Source organism: Cyclopterus lumpus, chromosome 17 (genome assembly GCF_009769545.1).
Source record: "Cyclopterus lumpus isolate fCycLum1 chromosome 17, fCycLum1.pri, whole genome shotgun sequence".
Classification (NCBI taxonomy): Eukaryota; Metazoa; Chordata; class Actinopteri; order Perciformes; family Cyclopteridae; genus Cyclopterus; species Cyclopterus lumpus.
In genome coordinates, this window is record NC_046982.1 from 9709336 (window position 1) to 9725104 (window position 15769).

General features: G+C 39.1%; 2 protein-coding genes across 2 annotated transcripts; both read right to left on the minus strand.

Moving 5' to 3' along the window:
• Window positions 1-2243: 2243 nt before the first annotated feature.
• Window positions 2244-10929, minus strand: LOC117746191 (mitochondrial coenzyme A transporter SLC25A42-like). The gene is made up of 8 exons (XM_034555148.1): window positions 10612-10929; window positions 8979-9119; window positions 8441-8552; window positions 8220-8245; window positions 7770-7936; window positions 7516-7632; window positions 6957-7108; window positions 2244-6402 (listed from the first exon to the last, which is right to left on the minus strand). The coding sequence occupies exons 2-8, from the start codon at window positions 9036-9038 to the stop codon at window positions 6053-6055; spliced, it is 984 nt and encodes a 327-aa protein (XP_034411039.1). The 5' UTR covers window positions 9039-9119; window positions 10612-10929; the 3' UTR covers window positions 2244-6052.
• Window positions 10930-11092: 163 nt separating this feature from the next.
• armc6 (armadillo repeat containing 6) lies at window positions 11093-14639 on the minus strand. Its single transcript, XM_034555147.1, has 7 exons — window positions 14025-14639; window positions 13461-13546; window positions 12809-13379; window positions 12535-12680; window positions 12316-12447; window positions 12000-12137; window positions 11093-11892 (listed from the first exon to the last, which is right to left on the minus strand). The coding sequence occupies exons 1-7, from the start codon at window positions 14152-14154 to the stop codon at window positions 11680-11682; spliced, it is 1416 nt and encodes a 471-aa protein (XP_034411038.1). The 5' UTR covers window positions 14155-14639; the 3' UTR covers window positions 11093-11679.
• Window positions 14640-15769: the final 1130 nt, after the last annotated feature.

Below are 15769 nucleotides of genomic sequence, written 5' to 3' on the forward strand. Positions count from 1 at the left end.
GGATATTATAATTTTTCTAACAAAAAAACACAATTAAGACAACAAGAGATAGGAAAATTCCAACTAAATGTATTTATTAAGTGAAATTAAACCATTTTCAACTACACCTTTACCAACCCCAAAACTATTATTAATCTTATTAATCAATGTTTTATTTTCTTCAGATTTTGATGCTGTTGATGGTGTTCATGCCAATTCAGTTGTATTCATAAAAATAAATAATGATCTATTAGTTCCAAGGCCCAAGAAAAGCTAACGAGCTAAGCTGTACAGGCCACACTCCTCGAAGAATAGGAAATATCTGCTAACCCTATCCCTAGTTTTAATATTAAATATACTACAATGGGAAAGATTACAATAAAAACTGCTCTATTTTTCTTTTAGTTAGTTTAATTAACTTTTTATCTAAAAGTAATGCATCATTACATTTTATTTTTGGAGCTAAACTTAAGGAAGCAATTCAGCCCTACATGAAACTATCCACAGGCCTAAAGTACAGTGCATAATTGTATTTTTTGTATTTTCAATCAATAAGAGACAAATGGTTAGATTTTTAAAAAAAACAAGCAATCATTTGGCTTTACATCTTTCAACTTCAAAATCGAATACAATCTAACATGGGCAAAAAGCATCTGGGTTTTTTGGCAGAACATTTTGTTTTGTGGCACAATCAGAATACCAAATGTACTCTATGTCTATATCAACTTCTGTATATATTTTTAAAGCAGTTTTCACTGGGTTTTGCATTCAAATTAAAAGGAAATTGAGTTAGAATCCATTTGAAATGGAAGAGACGTCTGTTTTGCTGCTTTTATTTCAGAGAGAGAGAGAGAGAGAGAAAGCAACCATCATCTGAATAAATGTAAATTGGCGCTGCCTCCACCTGGCATCATGCCAAGTATCTATAGCAACCATGTCCTCCGACAGCCTCCGTCCATCCCTCCCTCCTTCACTCTCTAATTAGTCCTCTATCTTCCCTCTAGCTCTTTTCTTCTGGTGCATTTTCCCCCACGTTCCCAGAAATCTGTGCACAAAGAGTGTGGTCCGAGCTCCTTGTCCAGTTCAAGAAGAAAACCCAGACCAAACGAAATAATTAATCTCATTTAAACAGCAGCTCAATTAACACAAACATATAGTAAAAAAACCCGTTCATGAATAACATGTGGATTCCTTCCTTTCTCCATAATAGTATTACATTTAAATCAAATCTCTAACAACATATATATTTAATAATACCAGTCATTTTAACTAATTATTATTGTTTACATTTTGCTCAGTTTATTCCTTGGGTTCCTATGTTGCGTTCACGGTCAAGTTCAACGCTTCAGCAGGGCCTGCGGCAGCGAAGAAGCACCATTTGACCCAGCTCACCTTCCCTTTGGCCCCCGGCGCGGTCCTGTAGCTTCACCTAGCGGTCACCTGGGAAACTACAGCTGAAGGACTTCATCCATTCATGGGGAGGCAGCGTCCTCCAGTGGCCACTAGATATCATTACATACCATGTGTCTTCGGCCTAAACAAAGACATTTTTTTTCTAAAGTGACCCGAGAAATTGATTAGATAAACAAAAAAATGAGCATGAGAAATTGAAAATAAATAAAAAATGTTGCCATGAATAAATAAATGAATAATGAATGTTCCAATTTTACTGTATGTATTTATTTATTTATATCATTATATTATATATTTTTTTATTTAACAGTATATCCTTATTCATTTTTACATTAATTTACTTATTTATTTATAGATCCATATGCATGTATTCAATTATTTTTGTCCACATTTATTATTTATACTTTTTAAACTATATTCCAAATGTATTTATAAGTTTTCATAAATATATTTATATATTTATTTATATATTAATCTCTAATTTAGGTATTCATGTTCTGTGTCACTACACTATTATTAACAGGCCACTTAACAAGCTTATAATTAATAGAAAATGTGTATGTGTGATAAATATGCTTCAGGCGTTATTTAAATGTTATATGTCACTTGTTTACGTAATGCCTTCATTGTTTCATAATTGACATTTAATCTACAATACAATAAACAATCTTTATTTTAAATCAAAATAATGAAATAATGGACAAGTCCGAATGTTGAGCGTTAATGTCAAATACCACACTGGAAATTGTGTTCAATTTTTAATAAAGATATTCTACATTTTTAATCCACAAGAACTAAAAAGGCATCATTCAGGCACAGAAGTAAAACAGTGAAATAATAACAAGGATCAGTCTGTTGTTAACATCCACTTTTATTTTTGGAATTTGATATTTGATATTTAAGATACATCATCGATACATCATCGATAGAGATTAAACACAAGGTGTGATATTAGTAGCTAGGTTTACATTCAGTTGGCACAAATCACTAGGATTTACAACACAGCGTCTTAACGCTGCTGCACTGAAACAAAAACAAAACAAGATGATCTGTTGGAACGTGTAACACCGTATATCTGCATGTCGATGGAGGATTACCCACACAGGGCTAAAACAATCACATTTGCTTTTACAAGAGCACTTTAATCCCATCTTGTTTCCAATTGTTTTAGTTGTTGTTGTATTGATTCAGTATTCTTCATCATTAGGCCACGGTCAGGTACTCAACATAAAATGTACTTTTCTTCCAAAATTAAAACTTTTTTTGGCATTTCATGATTGTCTGGGGTTTTTCCAAGCTTGTTGTTACTTTCCTTATCATTGTATTTCATTATGCATTAACCTGCTTCCCTTGATCTATCGGGAGATGATGACATAACAATGCGCTTCCAATTGAAATCAGGATAAATATTACTGAGACTGGTTGGAATGGATGGTTCGAGCCACGGTTCATGCATATCTCCCGAGACAGCAGTACACTGCCTGGCAGTTTATACGTTTTACAAAATTCACATAAAAACTGGACCTTGAGTAATACATTTAGTCACAGAGGTCTAACAATCTCCACACCATCTTCTGCCCCTTAAATATGTGTAACTTCATAGCAAAGGCTAGAAAATGGAAGCAACCTTCAAAAAGGTTAGTAGAAGTAGCTCAGTCATAGTACAAACGTTACTATTCTTTGCTAGGCACTTGAGAGTCAGTAGCTACCCATCATTCAGCTTTCAGTTACTGTATACTTTCTACATTACAGCATTCTTGCAGAACATGTGCAGGTTTCAAGCCGTCAGTGATCAAACTTCAGCCACGATAATTTCTCACCTGCTAACAAAGGGATAAAGATAACACACAGATATTAAAAGACTCCACTGGCATCGGCTGTGAACAAGAATGCATCACCGCTGTTTGATTAGAGTCGTAGCCGTCTGTGTTTCAGAAAACAGGTTTAACAAACTCTGAGCCTAAACATGAACTCTGAGTTGATGAAGCCTGAGATGGGGAACTGAGTTTTCGGGTCCTGAACAGTTGATCAGAGTTTGGACAAAAACTGTGTTACCGAGTTTAAGTCAGCTCTCTTTCTGAGGATGAAAACCTAGTTTCCCTCATCTCAGGGCTTAAGAGTTTTCAACAAATCTGCTTATTTGAACAGCGCTGATTTACTGAACAATGAAGAAAACAATCACAGCATCCATGAAGAGGCAGATACAATGATGACGGTCAGACAGGCAGGTCAGGGGAGGGTCGACTTGACTGAATGAGGGCAAAGTGAAGTAGCCTTTCCAGTAGAGGGCTGGGCATCAAATAGTTTTTTGGTACCGACCCAAAGCTTTGTGCAAATTAAATGCCAACGTTGTATGTTTTATACTGCTTGTGTTTAACATATTTGACATTTTAGACATTTGGCCTCTTGTTAGATGGAAAAAAGGTTTATATTAAAGTGGCAATAGACAACTTGTAGGCTATTATCGTTGTTGCTGCCATCACAAACACAACAAGATCGTTTTCCTCAGAGCCTACGATAGCAACTCAATAGGACCATCAAGGAAAAGGCAAGAAATATTAATTTCACTCAGTTAGGAACCTGTTCGACCGAAGACTAGCATCATGTTCCTGTTTTGGGTTTTGCACAGTAGTTGACGCACTTCAAGCAAAACACTTATCTAGTGTCTTTAAAGTAACGAATACAAAATAAAAATGTATTGTTGTGGGATTGGAGCAAAAACAGTATCAAGTTTAAAAAATATATATTGATTAGTTAATGGGAAAAATAATTATCCAATTTGAGTAGTGATCTCACAAAATATTCGCTGATTAGAGATTCTCAAACGCTAAATGTTGCTTTTCTACAGCAGTGAACCTTTTGGGTCGTCTGTCTGCTGGTCAGTAAACGTAGTTATCAATGTTAAGAAATTACTTAAACTATGACAGGCAATTTGTCAGATAATTTATCAAATGTACAGATTAACCAACAGTGACAAAATATTAGTGAGCCGCACAGTGAAAAATATAAATTGAAATACCATTACTTCAGTTTTTTTGAGTAAATTAACTAACGAACCAACTTGAGTTTCAGTGGAGATCGTTACACATAGTCCAGGATAACGTCCCGCGCTCCTCTCTGGACACTTTCCTGCACTCTGCTCCCCCCAGCTGCTCCCTCAGCTCAACCCTCCTCCCTCGGTATGTGGTCTAGGAATAGAAACTATTGACGCTCTTCAATGACTGGGAGCCCTCTGCCCCAATACTGTTGAAACGGTCTCAGATACAGTCAACTGAAAACTGTGCACACAGACCCGTTTTCGACCCTTCTCCACATGAACCATGACATGAAGGAATGTCATGAACATTTAATTATGTGCTGAAATTATTTCGTCACGAGGTGTGTGCATATTTTCATGTCAAGCTAATTCATGAGTAAATACCGGCACAGCTCTACAATGTTTTAATGCTGCAAAACAACAGCAAATGGAAGACGACATTTAAATACTTATATGTGTCCGTCTTGTCCATGACCAGTGAATTACTGGAATTAGACAGAAAATAATAAACTCATTTCAATATTTAAATCCAAACCAAAACAGCTGTGAGATTACCAGAGATAAAGCAACACCTCTCACACAACGTCAAATCAGTGTATATGATCTCAAATTTGGAAAAATACCAATCAACTTACTTTATGTGCATAACATGGCACTGCATGTCCAAAGAGGTTATTTTCAACTAGTACTCGCGTCTCGTACAGATATCTGTCTGCATTTGTATCAAACCACACAAACAACGAAACTTGCCATCGCAAATTACACTATTTTCGAAAGGCCAATTATCAGTGAAGACAAACTAAATTATTTGAGCATTCTTTGTACTTCATATTTGTTGGCACTGGCATAAAATCTAGCGCATTAGTCTGCAGTCCTCACGGGAGCTGAACTACAAATAAAAGTATGTGAATTCAATCTTCAGGAGCTCCAATTATAGATACTGGACTCATATTGATTTCAATATATTCAATTTGAACAAAACAATGCTGTTACCTCTGTACTAGACACGATTTTTGCTCCAAAGTCGTACTCTGAGAACTTATGTGCTTTAATATACAAACACCACTAATATCATATAATCTGCAACAAGCTCATATACAAACCTTTGGAATAATTTCTACAATAATAAACTCACTTGTGACTAAACTAAATCTCAAGGGGGCATATTTTACTGTTATTAAATCAAATGCATCTTAAAATGTTACTTAGAAATGAGTGGCTTCCTGCGTTACACTGGAAGGTGTCAGTTTTAAGCAGACACACAAGGCAGGAGAGACCTCAGAGTGTGTACCAACCTCCAAACTCTCTGACTGACACTCACAGGCCTGGTCCACGAGAACAAATGCGTTTTATATATTACGTGCACACACAACCACACAGAAAATCACTGAGCATATTGCACCGAGCTGTACATGACAACAGTGTGTACAGGTACTCTGTACCATTCAACATACCTCACGCCTACAGGGACTGTACATCCCACACTGCACACCGATAGAGCGAGAGAATACATTAAAATCCCGCATCCTGAGCCTGTGTGTGTTTGGTTTGATCCAGCAACACAGAATTGTTACTCTGTCCTTCCTTTCTGTTCGGAGGGTGTGAGGGGAACTCGTCATCCCACTATCCCCGTTTCCCTCTCTCGGTATCGTTATTACCGAGCCGTATCTGATGCAGTTTCCTCAAGAGGATCTGCGTCATGTCAAAGGTGGTGAAGCTGATCCCCACTGCAACGGGCCCTTTGACCCAGTTCATACTGAGACCTTTGTAGAGTCCACGGATGACCCCTTCCTCAGATACAATCTCCTTCATGGTGCCCAGGATGGTGCCGTACGTGTGACCTGTGACTCCTGCAGTCTGCATACGACGTCGTACAACATCCAGAGGATAAGACGCCGACTGGCCAAGAAGTCCTGCACAGGCTCCAAACGCCAGACGTTCATACGAGTAGGGCTGGGGGCGCCCACTGCGCTCTACATGGGAGAGGAGGATGTTAAGAAGTGTCATAGTAAATATACTTGGGCTGAGGCGACATAATCAACGTCATCGATTAAAAAAATATGTACATTTTCACAACGTCTGTTTGAGCGTCACTAGAATGGCTGCGCCTGGTCCAAGATGCATTCCCTCGGAGAACAAGCTGCAGCTATAAAACCTCGCCCAAGTCCTCGATCCACACAATGTGAAATGTGAGACGCAACAAAGTGATGCTCTATAAACTCTGCAAATTGGAAATGGCTTCTGAAAGACATCGGTGGCAGCAAGACAACTCACCAACGCAGGATATATTAGGATTATCAAAACGTGGTAGTAGTCACTTCAAATTGATCTTACTAAATATTTCTTCATCGCCCCAATGTTAAAAGAAATGCCTGCACCGCTGCTGTTATGGCAACGTAACATTCAACACAAAATTAGCATTAGATCAATTGATGAATAAGTAATTGTTAGGTGCAGCCCTAATATATTCAACATTACCATTAGTTGCGAGAAAAAAAGGGGGGCTACATGTAGACATGAAAGTTACCTAAATGTAATTTCTTCAGTGTTTCATAGGTAAAGAAGCTGAGACCAGCATAGGGAATAACACCCAGCATGGTGGGAGTAAAGCCTCGAAACAATGTCTTCAGGCCTTCTTCTCGGGATATCCGCACAAACACGTGCAGGATGTTACTGTACCTAAAAGTAAAAAACAAAAAACAAAACCTATTAGCATGAAACTTGGTGAGAAACATAGTGTAAAGTCCATTCAAGGCTAAACAGGAGCACACACTACCTCAGATGACTGTGTGGTGTATACAAGTATCCATTAAAACAGACAAGTAATTTGGTTGTTTCACTCAACCAATTGTTTTTTTTTCAGACCACCTATCAAGTCTTTAGTAATGAATATTTACTAATAATCAGCGCCTTGAACAAGCGCATCATCCCTCCGAGATCTGACACCTGATAGAAATATTTACTGCAGTTGTTCCAAAGTTGTACTATATCAATTGTCTTAATGAATTGCTCTGCAATATGGTGTCTTTTGATAAGCCATCCAAACCCACTGATGACTGTCTATTGGTAGTTAAAGATGATCTTACATTTCCTTTGGTGTTACAGCCATCCGAGCTCGCACCATGTCCAGAGGATAGGTCACCATGGCTGCCGTGGTACCCGCCATAGACCCAGCCAATAACCGTGGAAATGGAGGAAGGACGCTGGAACACAGAGAAAAACAATTGTGTGTATTAGCCTCACAGATTTTGTATTACGCCACAAGATCAGTCAAGATAAAAGTCATTAGATGAGCCAACAGACCTGAGTAGTAGGTCTACCAGTATAAACTGACACTTACTTCCCCTGAAAGCCATAGTAGCCTCCCAACAGTTCCTTGTACTGCTCGTGTGCACAAAACTGGATGGCAGCGTATGGGATGACTCGCACCATGGTGGCCGAGTTGCCCCTCCACAGACTGAGGAAGCCATTCTTCAGGTAGGTGCGGTAGATCAACCTGTAGGCTTCCTGTAATGTGAACACATGAACACATACATGCTCATGATTGATGATCATTTATTTTTGTCTTGTCTTCTTCATTTGAAATAACTCTTCAACAGTCAGACTTACAACTAATATGTTACTAAATAAACATTGCATGTAATTTGTATGCAAGTTCATTTTAACTGTGAATTAAACTTTAAATTGTGGCTCATGTTAACTGCAACAGGTGTGAAATAATCTCTTGTTATGAATGAGAATCACCGTTGTTTTACCAAGAAACTGACATAAAAAAAGTGATCAAACTTACCTTGGCAGAGAATCTTGCTGAAGACACTAGAAAACAAAACACATGAGCAATATAAATGTCCAGTTTTTCTGTAAGTCATCACTTATTTTATAATATTCTCATTGATATAAATATATCACAAACATACCATTAGTTCCAGATATAATTCCATGGCATTTATGTGGGTCATTTCAAATTAAAAAACACTTTCCAGTTTAATGTCAGCTGAGAATTCAACTTGCCTTGGAAGATGATTTTAGTCCTGTCCAATGGGGCGACAGCTGTCTTGGCCAAAGCCCCTGCTAAAGCCCCAGAGAAGAGCGAGTTGAGGACAGACCGAGTGTGCTTGAGGCCCTGCATAGTTACGGAGGAATCACATTCAGGGTCGTCAACACCAACAGAGTGAATCCTGTAAAAACTGCCTCCTTGTGTGAACCAAGTTGTGTTTGAGATGCTGTTGATCATTAACTTGGGAGTAAATGTAAGGATAATAGATCACATCTGAATCAAATTCTCACCTCTTTCACATGCAATACAGCTGTAAGAATTTCAGGCAGCACATACAGTAGATAAAACACTGAAATGGCATTCGGATGCCACAATAATTCTGCCATTGAAGAGAAAAAGATAATGACACTTTTGTTTTTTCTCCACAATAATATGGTAATTGCTCACGTTGATCAATGTTTCAGGTCTCTAAATGAGACAGCTGAATAACATTTACAGATAAAAAAGGAACTTGGAAAAGAAAAAAGGAAGTATCATGTCTATAAATGTCACCTCATAGCTCCCTTCTCCCTGCGTGAGTGTTGCCCGTTGTTCCTGTACTCCAGTCCCCATCCCCGAGGACTATGCACGGCTGTCACTGAGCGGGCTCATGAATTCAACCACCGCAAGAGGGCCACCAACACCTGCTGAGAGCTACAGACGAGAGGAAGAGGTCAGAGAGAAAACAAGGTCAATTTTAGGTAAGTCTAAATATAAAACAATTGACAAGATATTTTGGTGGTTAAGCTTCTGTGTCAGGATGAAGTGACAACCATGACATTGCCAACACTGTCTACAAATTAAGATTTAGCATTCAGGAATATAGCTGGTTTCGTCAGGCTGCAGCGAGTACCAAACAATTCAAGTCTAGACCTGTTTAAACCTGGAGATACAAAGTAAGGAAGTGTCATGTCATTATATGATGACTGGCATCTCTGTTATCAAGAAATTGTAAAGACAACACCCAACTAGAGTAAATAGTTACCTCGAAAAAAATCCAGTTACATTTAACCAACTACCACACGGTTAAAGGCTGTATAAAGACACTGAGCTAAGTCAAGCTACAGTAAGTTACACCCATAAATATCCCTTGAAAGGTCAAAGTTGAGGATTTGTAGGTGAAAAGTGTCCGTACAATGAGCTAATCATTTTACTGGACAAATCACCTATTCATGCAACCTTCTACCCCCACACACTCATATTACACACTGTGCACGATAAACCGCCAAGCATTGCTCAAACCACTTTAAATAAGTCAGAACTCAAAAGTATGTATACAATATACAGTAAGTAAACGTAAGAAGATAGCATGCGTGTTGTACATACATACATGCTATTCTAAACAGCAAAACAGCAATAAAAGTGAGAACAATAGTGATATAGGTCATATATAAATAAAGGATTATAGTATTTTCATTTACTTTTTCGGTACATTATTCCATTTGATGTTACAGTTCCCCATTGGAAAGTTGTAATACTTCACTAAAGATAAACTTGATCCAGCTTCAAAACAAAGGCAAGAACCATTCAATAGTGAATATGTTATAACATAACTCCACTTAGAAGCCTCAGGATTGAAGGAGTACAGCAACAGTCAGGAGAACAAGATGTAGAGACGTAACAAGTTAGTAAAAGGAGGGTCTGCTGAAAAGCTGTGTAGTCAAGGGCATTGTATTAGTTCCTTGTTCTTTACTTCTAAACCTGTTTGATGTGCCTCAGGCTTGGCTGCAGGACGTTTCCAATGTATAATCTATGATCCAAAATACCACTCACATGTTATACACAGCAATGGAAAGGTAGAGCCGCCCTTAATGTAAATAAATAGATACACCGCCGTGGCTTCTTGTGTGTTCTTGTGTGTTTAGCTCCAGGGGACTGATTGAATCATGAGGTGTCCTGGTGCTATATGCTACCATTTTCCTTGGCATGTAGAATATTATTGTTTTCAGATTAGTTGTGCGAGTACTTTCACTGCATAACTACAATGACAGGTATAGTTACAATACATACACGTTTGTCCAGAATTAGATATGCATCCATAACATAATGGCCATGCTCTGGTCCACTCGCCACTAATGTCGACACTTGCCCACTTTACGACCCACCAACCTGTCAGCAGTTACAAACACCAACGTCACATTCTTACCTTACAAATCTGACATCAGCACAAAGCTTTCTGATGCTTTGGTGCCGGCAGGTTCTTCGGAAGCAGTTTCCAAGTTAGCAAGATGTTAGCTCGCTGCTACATTACCGTAAATGTGTCTCTGGTCAACAGTGTTGTGAGTATTAATGGTGCGCGTGTATCTTTCTAAAAACGTTTCCTCGCGTTGACGGCACTGCCTTTCACACATGTATCATATTCATTAGCTCTGAAGTGACTTTAACTGACGAGCATCGTCCATGCTGTGACTTCTGCCGTTGATACCCGTGACAGCGTCGAGACATTGGATTCTGACAAGGACGAGCTCAGTGGCATTCTGGGAAATGAAGTCTGAACGAGTAGGGGGATGTTTGGATAGGTCGGTTAGAGGGGCGTGAACTTGGCAACAAACTGGCTCAGTAACATTTTTCCTGAGTTATTTGTTGTCCGTGAAGTTGTCAGATGATCATAGAGCCACACAGCCACATAGGTGATGCACCAGTCTTTATCCTAATTATGCCAAATATACACTATAATGGTGTCTGTGGTAGGTCTAAGTATCAGATATTCTAGTGTTTTAAATAAAGCATATACAAAGTAACAAACATCAAATGGAAATATTTTGATCTATAATGTATAAAGGCATTAAATACATGTTAAAATGTGGCTACGCCAACATCGGAAAGGAATTTGCACCAAAAAGTGCAGTTAAATTATTTGCATAGAAGCAAAAACACTTATTTATATTTACCCATTGCACAAAACATACAAATTCAAACATAACTGTGATACATATATACAATTGGGCAATATAACATTTGCGTACAAAATTATAATAGCAAACAAAACACTATCAACAGGACTACAATTACCTTTTGTACTTGTCAAAAACAAAAAGGAAAACCTATTCAACCTCAAAAGAGCACAATGTGGGACTAGCTTTTTCCAAACAAAAATGTATATCTGGGTAGATGCATCTGCTTAAACTATTGGTTAGGTACACCAACATAGCATTTTATCTTGCTTTGCATTTCAGGCAAACTCATAGGAAGGAGTGATTGCTGTCCTCTACTTTCAGTTGGTGAGGCTGCCATGTTTGCCAGTCCACAGCTCTTTGAGCTCCACCTGGCATCCCAGATCTCTGAGGGCTGCTTTACCCACATCACCACAGTCTTGATGGGTCTTTAGTGCCTCTGTTATCAGGGCCTCTGCTCCCATCTCCAAGATCGGTTTGCTTAAGTCACTCATACGTCCAACCAGGTTTCTCATGACCATACACGCCTGTTTCTGTTTAGAAAGAAATAAAACAGGGACATAGAGCGGTGTCAGATTATCAGAGTACCAGTTTGTTTAAGTCAGCATATTAATTATTATTATTAATGACTTAATATCACCTGCACATTTACTGCATCTTTGTGTGTCTTCATAGCCTGCACAGCCGCCAAGGCACCTCCATTTTCCATGATGACTTTGCAGTTGGCGGGTTTTCGCAAAGCAAGGACAGAGAGGCATGCACAGCCGTGCTCACACACCTACAGCAGAAGGTGAACACAATCTTAGGACATTTGCAGAATTTATTTATAACTCAACTTAATTGTTATCCAACTAAATTAATTAAAACAACCAATATTAAAGTTTGTATATTAAATAAAAAAGGTAAATACTACCTAATTACAGAAAATGAGTGTGTAGGTATGATATTCAACTCACAGAAGAGTTGTTCATGTGTCTGTTCATGGCAATGACAATGAGCTGGACTCCTCCAGAATCAACAACTGCATCTTTCACATCGTCATTTCCTGCGACAGCTTGTATTGCACTAAGGACCTGCCGAACCAACTCCTGCAAGAAGAAAATCAGTTCAGTGAGCATTAAGAAACCCATCTTCAATCAGTTTGTATCACAATCCCTTGTTTTTAAGTTGGTTACCGGTTTCTCATAGCTGTCCGCCAGCAGCGTCATGATGAGCTTCAATCCTCCAAGATCACAGATCTCTTGACAGAACTCATTCCTTACAGCCAGGCGGGAGAGAGTGGCACACAGCTCACTCAGAACAGAAGTATTATCAAAGTGAGCTGTGAGGGAGGAACACAGGAGATAAATAAATGACATCAATGAAATCAGACTCTGACTAAGAAAAAGAAAAAGTAGTTGAAGTTATTATGCTAAACACCCACATAAACTAGGCATCAGCTGGCCTCACCTTTCGCAGCGTCAACTAAAACCTTCAGTCCATTGTGCTCAAGAACAATAATCTTGGCGTGTTCATGAGAATTCCCAAACGTAACGCGGACATCATCATCAAAGGTCATAACCCTGAGCGCTGCAGAGGCTACCTTGATGAGCTCAGCACATCCACTGTGTTGTGTAATGGCACCGGTCAGAAGAGGCAGGACGCCCCCTTTTACCAAACTCTGCCTGTTCTGTTCATGTTTCAAACAGCAGTGACGCACAGTGGTGATGGCTGCACGCATAACAGAGGAATCTGCCTTATGCTTCTTAAGGACATCCAAAAGGAACTTTTGGCCCTCTGCATCCATCAAGTCTGGCTGTCCATCTGTCAATACAGCCAGAGCAGTCAGTGCAGTCAACACAGCTTCCTGCTCCTCCACACTCTTTTTGCAGTAAGAGAGGATGACGGGGTAGGCGTCTTTTTGGGCAGCCAGGTACCTCTGGGCAAATCCAAGTGAGCATTGCACAGTGAAGCGTTTTAGGTCCTCCGTCACATCCTTTAAACCGGTAGAATCTTTTCCAGTGCGGAGGGACTCCAACGCCTAGAAGTGGGAAAAAAAGCTGTGAGATTTTGACACTTTTGCTGTCAGCGATCACCTGTTCACAAAAAAATTAGAACTTACCTTTAAGACCTCGTGTGTTGGCTCCTCTTGTTTGTCATCAAATGAGACCACTGGTACAGCTTTTACGATATAACGGAGGTTCACACCTGCAGCCACACATAAGATTGGGGTTAATAACACAAAATACCAAGCACAAAAAATAAAACATGCAGTAAGCATGCAAAACTAAGTTCAGACGGGCAGGTGCGTAGGAGTGTGTTATCTGCACACTTTGAAAGGGTGGACAACAATCTCAAGATGAGAATATCAACTATCCAAAGAGGATTATTTAAAAACAGTCACACTGCAGCTTAACTCTGTATGTGGGGTGGGGGACAATTATTCAAGTTAATTAGGGGATGAAAAATAAAATTACTATTTAATATTTAAGCATCTTAAACTCAGCATAAAGGTACAGAGGTGTGTATATGTGGACTTATGTAAGGCCACTAAGAGGGTTGTAATGCTAGATATACTGCTACCAAGCACGTGGTATGTTTTACGTGTCATTCTGATTCTGAAGTATAGATCATAACCGGCTCGCCCTCATTCATTGTCAGTCACTGATCTTTCTAGCTACGTTACCTTGAGACTCATACTGCTCCACAGCCTCCCTCAACGCCTCGGCAGAATCCATCTCAAACTCCTCCATGTTTTCCTTGACAGCAGCATCAAAGGTTTCCTGTGTGATCCTCCGCGCCGCCATGTTCGCCATTAAGGTCCGCAGTCAAATTAAGTATGTAATAACGGTGATGACAACACTGATTGTGTCTATTCAGTTTGATCAAAGATAGTTAGTAATAGCTAACGTTAGCTAATAGATGTGTTTATGCTCTCGTTGAGGACTGTCTGTTGGATATCACGAGTCAAATCACCTAACGTTACCTAGCTTGTGACGGACAACCGGCTCCACTGAGGAAACGTCCACCGCGGTCGATTTATCAAGTTCCGTCGTCGTTGTGTTCACTGCTTGAAAGCATGGACGTTTACAGCTCTCAGAAAGGGCGTAAATCGAACAGTTTACGTGAATAGTAACATCCTCAAAAGGTCCCACTCATATAAAGTCTCGGTCGGAACATACGCTGCGAAACATTAGTTCCGCCAACAGGCCGTTTCTCTCTTGGTTCTGAAGACAACAATGTCATGACCTTTATTTAATCACCGGCTCCCGACACGGGAATACATTTACTAAAATGCACTTTGTTCCGTATCAAGAAGACGGAAGCGCTGCGTGAGGTACTTTTAAGTTAAAGCTATTTTTGACAACTTTCCCTTCAAAATAAAGGAGGCATGTATGACATCCCCCGTGATAAACTCGTTAAACTCCCATGTCTAGTGCATAACAATCGTAAAATACCCCTTTTGAGGTAAAGATGTTATTTGTGTTGCTGTAAAATAGCCTGAATTACACAATATTTGCGTTAGTACGTTTGTCTCATTTTTCCTCGTGTGGTTTTATTTTGAAGAAGAAAAGGTATTTTGTATTTTGTATTTTAGTTACCTTTAATTGCATCAACTCACTGTCTATAAAAAAATCCCTGCTCAGTGTGATGCTGGCACTAATATTTAGTTTCTTATGTTCCCTGCAGTAGTTCATACCACAACAACTATCCCTTTTGTGTATACCATGAAATTGCACACAAATTGATAAAGGTGTGTAACCTCAGCATCAATGCAGATCCTCACAATTATATATACACGTTTTATAAAGAGATGTGTCTTGGCACTAACCTATCTAATTATAGGACAATATAATCCCTCCATGATTTATATCCGATATCCAAATTTGAAGCAGTGAGGGTCCTATCATAATTCTACTGTCAACAGGTAAGTGCAGCTCATACATTCAGATGATACTAAACAGTAATGTGAAAAGTATGGGGTTGGGAAATTTAAGTATTATGTTTCATCACGTTAATACTTATTCGGCTATAATTTAAATGATTAAAATTATCTACTTTCTGTTACAGAAATACCGTGATTGTTTGGCTTTGTTTTAGTAATTCAACTATTGGCTTCTATTTTCAAGAACTTGGTCAACTCTACAAAAGCAGTGCAGTGGAAGGCCATCCAGATTTCTTCAACAAACTCCCTACTGGCCCTGTAGACGGCTTTTTCAGCTGGCATTAAGATAATATTATGTATTACAAACTTGTGCATAATTGGTAAGTTGATTTGGAGAATGCATCAGTTATGTGTGTGCTTTTCTTCTCTCTCTCAACAACTACATGAACTATAGAAGGACTTTGTATCTCTCTGTGAGTGGAGTATGCCAGAGTCCTGGGCTCAGAGTACACAAATCAACAGATTAGATTTATGTTCGAACTTCA